At 42.7% G+C, this 10,958-nt stretch overlaps 1 protein-coding gene across 2 annotated transcripts in view; it reads right to left on the minus strand.

Annotated features, from left to right (window-relative positions):
* pcsk5b (proprotein convertase subtilisin/kexin type 5b) overlaps window positions 1–7,908 on the minus strand; it is a 43,956-nt gene extending 36,048 nt beyond the window's left edge. For both annotated transcript variants that reach the window (XM_084176972.1, XM_084176971.1), the window contains exon 1: window positions 7,421–7,908. In XM_084176972.1, the coding sequence (XP_084033098.1) occupies window positions 7,421–7,600 (180 nt within the window). In that variant the 5' untranslated portion in view covers window positions 7,601–7,908. The remainder of the gene's footprint in view (window positions 1–7,420) is intronic.
* Window positions 7,909–10,958: the final 3,050 nt, after the last annotated feature.

Below are 10,958 nucleotides of genomic sequence, written 5' to 3' on the forward strand. Positions count from 1 at the left end.
CCCTGACATCCTTGGAGAGCTCTTTGGTCTTGGCCATGGTGGAGAGTTTGCAATCTGATTGATTGATTGCTTCTGTGGACAGGTGTATTTTATACAGGTAACAAGCTGAGATTAGGAGCACTCCCTTTAAGAGAGTGCTCCTAATCTCAGCTCGTTACCTGTATAAAAAGACACCTGGGAGCCAGAAATCTTTCTGATTGAGAGGGGGTCAAATACTTATTTCCCTCATTAAAATGCAAATCAATTTATAACATTTTTTACATGTGTTTTTCTGGATTTTTTGTTGTTGTTATTCTGTCTCTCACTGTTCAAATAAACCTACCATTAAAATGATAATAACCTACCATTAGACTGATAATTTCTTTGTCAGTGGGCAAACGTACAAAATCAGCAGGGGATCAAATACTTTTTTCCCTCACTGTATGTCCCGAAGTTGATGGGGGATGATCCCATCAACGCGCTGGGAAGTCAACCTCTGAGTTACGTCAACAAGTGTGACAACGGAGGGGCCTCTGAGTGAGTTGGTAGGGCTGAGGGACTGGTTTGAGATTCAGCTACAACTAGTTGACTACCTAGTTCAAAATAGTGAAAGCCCTAAATGGCAATGACTATGCTAAAACAGGCTTTGGGGCAAGTATGCCCTCTATCCAACTCTATGGGCCAGAATGATGATAGCAGAGTTCACAAGTTGTAACGTTTCATCACTGACTGTTCACTTTTCTGCCCAAAAGATGGTAAAGCAAAGACATTTAAACCTTAATGTGGATAACGAGGCTAGTTATACCCAGTCTATGGTTTGACACATGGTCAATATAAGCAGTGGAATTACGCTGAGACTCCGATTTTTCACATTAAAATGTATGCCAAACAAAAGCAATTCACAGAAAATTTCCCCAAAACACATTTTCTGGAAGAATTGTGCAGATACGTCTGGTAACAGAATTACGGTAAAACCTCTCTCAGTTTTTTATGAGACCAAGTTTTCCAAAAACGTAAATATCTGCTCCGAATTAAGATTCAAAGATGTCTGCAGAAAGAAATGGGGTGTCAGCTATGACATTAGTTAACACACTGTGGACGTTGAAATCAAGACCGGTCCAGACCGTCCCAAAAAACGATGTCTGTGGACATCGTCCATTGACGTCCAGTGTTGGTCGGTGCTCAGTGGGTGCAGATGCTGGTTACAGTAAATGGAAAGAGGGGGCTCATGGGTAGGTGTCAGTAAGAGTCGGGAGAGGTAACATTAACTGGAGAGGAGAGGGGTTGTCCAGACTGTTTTCACACTCGCTATGAGCTGAACATAACAGTATGCCAGTGGAAGGGAGGACAGTAGCAGGTGACGCAACTGTGGTTTGTGACTACTATGATTTTCCATTGTAGCCAATGCAGTAAGTCCATTACTGAGTTTTAATCACTTAGTAATTCATAAACAAAAATGTATATCAGTAAAAACTAACTAATTGGTAGGTCTACCGTTACTTGTTACTTCTATGAACTTAAATTATCCTCCATCCTCATGAGGGAGAGAAATGTGAAAATATCTGTGGGTTTTTGGTAACAGATTTACAAGGCAATGTTCCTTAAACATACAGAAGGCAAATAATTTCCCCAAAACTAAATATAAGTGTTGATATTAATTGGCAGGGGTCTGTACGTCAATATTGTGTTTTGATGTATTTCTAATACCTTTTCAGACTTTCTGGTAGATGTTTTCGAAGACCCCATTTCCATCTGTTTGACTAGAAGTCAAAGCCCCCTTTTTTGAAGATGTTAAATGGCTGAAAAATGTATCTATGCCTTCAATTCCCAAAAATAGACTCTTAGCTGTCATTTGACACCCAATTTGATATGCTCCTATGAACTTCACGTAGGTGCTCATGGGTCCTTTTACATGGAAATGACCCTAACACACTTGTTAGCTAGCTTTAACCATCTGGCTAAAATCTCATTGGTTTAAGAGTTGTTCCGACATCATCTTGGAGATAAGAGAGCCGTAATTTGTTCGTACTGTTCCCCCATGGGAATCGAACCCACATCCCTAGCGATGCAAGTGACATTCTCTAGCAACTGCCTTACTCCCTCCATCCATCCATGTTTCTGTATCATTGTATGTTCTCATCTCTCTCTATCCCTGTCCTTCTCAGCCGCCCGCTCTGTACCATCCCCCCTTTTTTTTACCTTTATTTAACCAGGTAAGCCAGTTGGGAACAAGTTCTCATTTACAACTGCAACCTAGCCAAGATAAAGCAAAGCAGTGCGATAAAAACAACAGAGTTACATATGGGGTAAAACAAAACATAAAGTCAAAAAATACAACAGAAAATATATATACAGTGTGTGCAAATGTAGCAAGTTATGGAGGTAAGGCAATAAATAGGCCATAGTGCAAAATAATTACAATTAGTATTAACACTGGAATGATAGATGTGCAAATAGAGATACTGGGGTGCAAATGAGCAAAATAAATAACAATATGGGGATGAGGTAGTTGGGTGGGCTAATTTCAGATGGGCTGTGTACAGGTGCAGTGATCGGTAAGGTGTTCTGACAACTGATGCTTAAAGTTAGTGAGGGAGATAAGAGTCTCCAGCTTCAGAGATTTTTGCAATTCGTTCCAGTCATTGGCAGCAGAGAACTGGAAGGAATGGCGGCCAAAGGAGGTGTTTGCTTTGGGGATGACCAGTGAGATATACCTGCTGGAGCGCATACTACGGGTGGGTGTTGCTATGGTGACCAATGAGCTAAGATAAGGCGGGAATTTGCCTAGCAGTGATTTATAGATGGCCTGGAGCCAGTGGGTTTGGCGACGAATATGTAGTGAGGACCAGCCAACAAGAGCGTACAGGTCACAGTGGTGGGTAGTATATGGGGCTTTGGTGACAAAACGGATGGCACTGTGATAGACTACATCCAATTTGCTGAGTAGAGTGTTGGAGGCTATTTTGTAAATGACATCGCCGAAGTCAAGGATCGGTAGGATAGTTTTACGAGGGCATGTTTGGCAGCATGAGTGAAGGAGGCTTTGTTGCGAAATAGGAAGCCGATTCTAGATTTAACTTTGGATTGGAGATGCTTAATGTGAGTCTGGAAGGAGAGTTTACAGTCTAACCAGACACCTAGGTATTTGTAGTTGTCCACATACTCTAGGTCAGACCCGTCGAGAGTAGTGATTCTAGTCGGGTGGGCGGGTGCCAGCAGCGTTCGATTGAAGAGCATGCATTTAGTTTTACGAGTGTTGTATGGCATTGAAGCTCGTTTGGAGGTTTGTTAACACAGTGTCCAATGAAGGGCCAGATGTATACAAAATGGTGTCGTCTGCGTAGAGGTGGATTTGAGAGTCACCAGCAGCAAGAGCGACATCATTGGTATACACAGAGAAAAGAGTCATCCCAAGAATTGAACCCTGTGGCACCCCCATAGAGACTACCATAGGTCCAGACAACAGGCCCTCTGATTTGACACATTGAACTCTATCTGAGAAGTAGTTGGTGAACCAGGCGAGGCAGTCATTTGAGAAACCAAGGCTATTTAGTCTGCCTATAAGAATGCGGTGGTTGACAGAGTCGAAAGCCTTGGCCAGGTCGATGAAGACGGCTGCACAGTACTGTCTATTATTGATCGCGGTTATAATATCGTTTAGGACCTTGAGCGTGGTTGAGGTGCACCCATGACCAGCTCGGAAACCGGATTGCATAGCGGAGAAGGTACGGTGGGATTCGAAATGGTCAGTGATCTGTTTGTTAACTTGGCTTTCAAAAACTTTCGAAAGGCAGGGCAGGATGGATATAGGTCTGTAACAGTTTGGATCTAAGAGTGTCACCCCCTTTGAAGAGGGGGATGACCGCGGCAGCTTTCCAATCTCTGACGTTACGAAAGAGAGGTTGAACAGGCTAGTAATAGGGGTTGCGACAATTTCGGCGGCTAGTTTTAGAAAGAAAGGGTCCAGATTGTCTAGCCCAGATGATTTGTAGGGGTCCAGATTTTGCAGCTCTTTCAGAACATCAGCTGTCTGGATTTGTGTGAAGGAGAAGCGGGGGGGGGGTGCAGAGTTGGTGGCCGGGGTAGTGGTAGCCAGGTGGAAAGCATGGCCAGCCGTAGCAAAATGCTTGTTGAAATTCTCGATTATTGTAGATTTATCGGTGGTGATAGTGTTTCCTAGCCTCAGTGCAGTGGGCAGCTGGGAGGAGGTGCTCTTATTCTCCATGGACTTTACAGTGTCCCAAAACTTTTTGGAGTTAGTGCTACAGGATGCAAATTTCTGTTTGAAAAAGCTAGCCTTTGCTTTCCTAACTGATTGTGTATATTGGTTCCTAACTTCCCTGAAAAGTTGCATATCGCGGGGGCTATTTGATGCTAATGCAGTACGCCACAGGATGTTTTTGTGCTGGTCAAGGGCAGTCAAGTCTGAGGAGAACCAGGGGCTTTATCTGTTCTTAGTTCTGTATTTTTTGAATGGGGCATGTTTATTTAAGATTGAGAGGAAATTACTTTTAAAGAACAACCAGGCATCCTCTACTGACGGAATGAGATCTATATCCATCCAGGATACCTGGGCCAGGTCAATTAGGAAGGCCTGCTCGCTAAAGTGTTTTAGGGAGCGTTTGACAGTGATGAGGGGTGGTCGTTTGACCGCGGACCCGTTACGGACGCAGGCAACAAGGTAGTGATCGCTGAGATCCTGGTTGAAGACAGTGGAGGTGTATTTAGAGGGTAAGTTAGTCAGGATGATATCCGTAAACATGGGTACCCTCATAGATTTAGGGTTGTACCTGGTAGGTTCGTTGATAATTTGTGTGAGATTGAGGGCATCTAGTTTGGATTGTAGGATGGCCGGGGTGTTAAGCATATCCCAATTTAGGTCACCAAGCAGTACGAACTCTGAGGATAAATGGGGGGCAATCAATTCACATATGGTGTCCAGGGCACAGCTGGGGGCTGAGGGGGGTCTGTAGCAAGCGGCAACAGTGAGAGATTTATTTCTGGAAAGGTGGCCCCTCTCCCCTACCGTTTTGTTTCTCTCTGACAATCTCTTTGCATGTCCACAACGGTCTTCCTCAATTTCATTATAGCATGCATTTCCCTAAATAAACAACCAACTTTCATCCTGAAAAAAATAAATAATGGGATCTTATTGGGTGTCAAGAATAACTTTATTCATACACCCACACTTATGCACCTTTTTTGTGCAATCTTAATATTCAGAGCCAACAATACCGCAAGATATGAATGTGTGGGGTCCCCATGAGTGAGAGAGCGAGAGAGTGTGCCTGTATGTGACAGTGCACTGAAGACACTAGTGTTAAAGTTCAGGTTAGGAGACTGGAGCAATATTGCCGCATGGGAGCGTCTTCCAGAGCTTTAAGGCATCAGCATGCTTCGGTTCGGCTGGTGCTTTAAAAGACCTTCGCTTGAAAAACAAGAAAAAAGCGGCAATAGTACTGTTTGTCCACCTTGAGATGCCGTAGCTAGTAGTCTGAATTAATCTAAATAAATCAATAAATAATGTAATTAAATGTTGCAGTTTTTGCAGAGCAGGTCTTAGTCGCACAATTTTACATCTAAGATGTTTGGTGCAGTATTTCTCAAGTGAAAAAATTTGCATGAAAACGATTAGTCTCTTGTTGAATGCCGACAAACACTTCATTGAAGAATCCCTACTGGTGACCAATCACCAGCCAATGGGCGAACTTCGGCTTGCCTCAAGATAAAATGTTGTGCGCTCGAACAGCCGAAAAAACACCTGCCAAACGCTGCCGAACAACAAAACTAACAAAAACGTCACAACATTTTGTCATAATATATGCACCAACTGTTTTGACTGGGAAGCATATGGTAAGCTTAAAGGGGAATGGGGTGGGTACAAGACTCTCAGTTCCCGTAAAGGAGGGGTGGGGGATAAATGGGCACCATATCAGTAGGGAGAAAGAGGGCCGGGAGGTGGGATGGCAGGATGTCCCTGTGAATGCTGTTGTGGACTAGGATACTAATTTTCCACTTGTCAGAATACGTAGTATTGCCTTCTCTGTGGAGAGAGAGCACTTTGGATTGCCTGGTTTTGTCGTTGATAGATATTTCTCCCATATAGACCACCCTCTTAAATGTGTGTCGCTAAGCAACCACATGTTGCCTACTCTGAACTTGCATGGGTCTCTCTGATCACGAGGAGAATTGTTGAACCAAATGACATCACAATTAAATCCTGCAATTGTGCCCATATTTCCTCTAGGCTATAGCATTTTGTTTCCAGTGTTGTACCTGACAGCAGTTATGGATTGGAGTGGGGAGGGTTGGTGGTGACAATAGCACGTTCCTTAGGAATGACATCAACAGGCAAACACCATAACTGATACACAGAATGGATTGAAACTTTCAGAGCAAATCACATTATCAAACCCTTGGCAACGTCAATGCATGCATTCCATCCTTCCTTTACTGTGGTCAGTTATACCCTCAAGAGCTTGAAATTGTATAAGGTTATTAAAATAATATTAGACTATTAAGTTAATCTTACAGCTCATTTGGTTAAAATATGCATTAAAAGCTAGAATCCTTAATTGAAACAAAGTGTCATCCCCGCCCCTATTTTGTAAAAAAAGCTAAGGGATGGGGCTGGAGAAATGTAACCGCTCTCAAATGCACAGACATAGCTATGGATGCAAGGATTGGCCATCCATGATATCAAATGTATAGTTTTAACCATTTTTTGAAGCTATACCATGTGTTTACATTTGTTGGTTTATAAACATTTTAATAAAACAATGTATATGTTGGGTTCCGATGGGGTACCACAGTTTAACTAAACTCATGAGGCATTTATAAGTTATATTTTTCAGTAATCAAATGGGTATATAATTAATTTATAAGTCCAAAAATGTATGCAGCAACTAAGGATTCTAGCTTTAAGGGGACATATTAGTCTGAGCCATGAAATACTAGACAGCAAACTGTTGGTAAAATTCTTCACTCCTAACAGCCCTATAAAACTGCTCTGTTCTGCGGGAGTGTGGGGCACCTGTTGCCCCACAGGTGTCGAGCCTAATCACTGTACTCCCCCCCCCCCCCCTCTCGCTTTGTTCATGTCATTGTCTGTCCCGTGTGTGCCAGGCTGATCCCCGCCACACACACACACACCAGAGAGACTATCCTGGGTTCAAGGCACATTATTTAGAGAGGAGGTAGCGTGTTCAGGCTGGCCCGGGACGTGGACTATCCAGTGTGGACCCGGGTGACTAACTGACGTTTGAACTTCAATCGGACTGACAACAAAACACCACCATTCAAAATCAAAATAAGTTTTATTTATCAAAGAAAAACACCAACGCAATGCAGGATTTGACTTTGAAACTCGTTTGGAATAAATAAATAAATAAATAAATAAAAAGGAACGAAAAGATAACTGAGATGAACAATTTAAACATACCTGTCCCATATTCTTATAGCCATATTTGTCCGCTATCCGATCAGCGAACTCGGGTCCCCCGTTTATCCGTACAGCCCAATGGTTAGTGTAAATCCGAGCTTTGCACGGGGCAGACGTAAAACCGAGCCAGAGCGCCAGAACGCAAATCAAGCCTCTTCTCAAAGCGGCGTTCCAAACCATCTTCCCCCACTTTTCCCCCGAACCTCCCGCGTCTCCCTCCTCCGACTAGGAAAACAACCAAACTTCTCTTCTCGCCGCAGAGCAAGCAAGATTCTCATAAACTGTTCGATCAACCGCCACATACACCGCAAAGAGGGAAGAAAAAAACGGAAACCGAAAAATGTCTCAAAAGCCCGTTAGATGGTCCTGGTCTGTTCTCCGCGTGCTCTGCATGGAGAGTTCGAAGTTTGCGTTCAGTCGTGCTCCTTCGCAGCGGTGGGGGTTCTCTGTCTGAATGCAGTGCTTTGGGATAATTTATTTCCCCCAGTACTAGGATGTTGGTTCTCCTTCTCTCTTTAAAGTGGCGAAATGGCTACAGCGCCTCCCACCAAATAACAAGCGACAATCCGGAGAGTAGAAACAACTGATGCTGCATTTAAAACCAAGTGGGAAGGTGGTAATTACCGATTTTGAAGTCGTAAATACCAGTTGGATGCATTCACGTGCTTTCAACTAATTGAGAAACGCCAATTGGCTAATGGCCAACAAGCTGCGTCAACCATAAACTAAAAGTACAGCTATCATGCTAGTAAACAAACTATAGTGTTAAAAAACCATGTTAATAGATTGCTATAAATACGTTTTTGTTGTTACATTTATCTAGCGAAAATGCTGTTCTCGAGGTAATTTCCTTAGTAGGTGACGTCAGAGGTCTGAGTGTGGGAGCTCAGGGATGATAGACGAGTTTCCCACTAGTAATTACGAGTTAGGCGTTCAAGTAGATTTTTCCCAGTTGTATATGTTAAATACCATCTTCCCACTTGGCTATGAATGTAGCATAACCCGCCCGGCTGGGCTGCCTGCGCTCCGCTGGGTCTTAAAACCACATCTTTAAAAGATCTCAAGCTGGTCTCTCAGATACAGTGCATTCGGAAAGTATTCAGACACATTGACTTTTTCCACATTTTGTTACGTTACAGCCTTATTCTAAAATGTATGAAAATTTGTTTTCTCATCAATACTCCATAATGACACAGCAAAAACAGGTTTTTAGACATTTTTGCAAATGTATTAAAAATAAAAAACAGAAATACCTTATTTACATAAGTATTCAGACCCTTTGCAATGAGGCTCGAAATTGAGCCAGGTGCATCCTGTTTCCATTGATCATCCTTGAGATGTTTCTACAACTTGATTGGAGCCAACCTGTGGTAAATTCAATTGATTGGACATGATATGGAAAGGCAGACACCTGTCTATATAAGGTCCCATAGTTGACAGTGCATGTCAGAGCAAAAACCAAGCCATGAGGTCGAAGGAATTGTCCGTAGAACTCTGAGACAGTGGCCAAACTGAGTAATCGGGGGAGAAGGGCCTTGGTCAGGGAGGTGACCAAGAACCCGATGGTCACTCTGACAGAGCTCCAGAGTTCCTCTGTGGAGATTGGAGAACCTTCCAGAAGAATAACCATCTCTGCAGCACTCCACCAGTCAGGCCTTTATGGTAGAGTGGCCAGAAAGAAGCCACTCCTCAGTAAAAGGCACATGACAGCCCGCTTGGAGTTTGCCAAAAGGCACCTAAAGGACACTCAGACCAAGAGAAACATGATTCTTTGGTCTGATGAAACCAAGATTGAACTCTTTGGCCTAAATGCCAAGCGTCACGTCTGGAGGAAACCTGGCACCATCCCTACGGTGAAGCATGGTGGTGGCAGCATCATGCTGTGGGGATTTTTTTCAGCGGCAGGGACTGGGAGACTAGTCAGGATCGAGGGAAAGATGAACGGAGCAAAGTACAGAAAGATCCTTGATGAAAACCTGCTCCAGAGCGCTCAGGACCTCAGACTGGGGCGAAGGTTCACCTTCCAACAGGACAATGACCCAAAGCACACAGCCAATACAATGCAGGAGTGGCTTCGGGACAAGTCTCTGAATGTCCTTGAGTGGCCCAGCCAGAGCCTGGACTTGAACCCGATCTAACATCTCTGGAGAGACCTGAAAATAGCTGTGCAGTGATGCTCCCCATCCAACCTGACAGAGCTTGAGAGTATCAGCAGAGAAGAATGGGAGAAACTCCCCAAATACAGGTGTGTCAAGCTTGTAGCGTCATACCTAAGAAGACTTGAGGCTGTAATCGCTGCCAAAGGTGCTTCAACAAACTACTTAGTAACGGGTCTGAATACTCATGTAAATGTAATATTTCAATTTTTTATTTTAATGTGCAAACATTTCTAAAACCTGTTTTTGCTTTGTCATTATGGTGTATTGTGTGTAGATTAATGAGGGGGGGGGGGGGGAATGATTTAATCAATTTTAGAATAAGGCTGTAACGTAACAAAATGTGGAAAGAGTCAAGGAGTCTGAATACTTTCCGAAGGCACTGTATCTCTCACAGAGACCGTTAGCCCATTTGAATAGGCCTACTATATATTTATCTATTAAACATTGTTATAACACAATAGTCAGTCGGGGTTAGTGTGATTTGGAACAACATTCCAGACTTTGTTACTTTATAGGCCTAACTAGGCTTATTTCAATTTCTTACAAATGCAGTTAAATTCCCATGTACCGAATAGAAAAATACAAGTTACAGTGCCTTCAGAAAGTATTCACACCCCTTAACGTTTTCCACATTTTGTTGTGTTACAGCCTGAATTTAAAATGGATTAAATTTAGATTTTGTGTCACTAGCCTACATACAATACCCCATAATGTCCAAGTGGAATTATGTTTTTAGACATTTCTACAAATTAATAAAAAATGAAAAGCTGAAATGTCTTGAGTCAAGTATTCAACCCCTTTGTTATGGCAAGCCTAAATAAGTTCAGGAGTAAAAATTTGCTTAACAAGTCACATAATAAGTTGCATGGATTCGTTCTGTGTACAATAATAGTGTGTAACATGATTTTTAAATGACTACCTCATCTCTGTACCACACACATACAATTATCTGTAAGGTCCCTGAGTCGAGCAGTGAATTTCAAACACAGATTCAACCACAAAGACCAGGGAGGTTTTGCAATGCCTCGCAAAGTTGGGCACCAATTGGTAGATGGATAAAAAAAAACAGACAATGAATATCCCTTTGAACATGGTGAAGTTATTAATTACACTTTGGATGGTGTATCAATACACCCAGGTCACTACAAAAATACAGGCGTCCTTCCTAACTCAGTTGCCGGAGAGGCAGGAAACCGCTCAGGGATTTCAACATGAGGCCAATGGTGACTTTAAAACAGTTACAGAGTTTAATGGCTGTGATAAGAGAAAACTCAACATCATTGTAGTTACTAAATGACAGAGTGTAAAGAAGAAAGCCTGTACTGACAAAAAATATTCCAAAACATTCATCCTATTTGCGATAAGGCACTAAAGTAAAA

This window comes from Coregonus lavaretus, assembly GCF_964263955.1.
Source record: "Coregonus lavaretus genome assembly, chromosome: 14".
In the NCBI taxonomy this organism is placed as follows: domain Eukaryota; kingdom Metazoa; phylum Chordata; class Actinopteri; order Salmoniformes; family Salmonidae; genus Coregonus; species Coregonus lavaretus.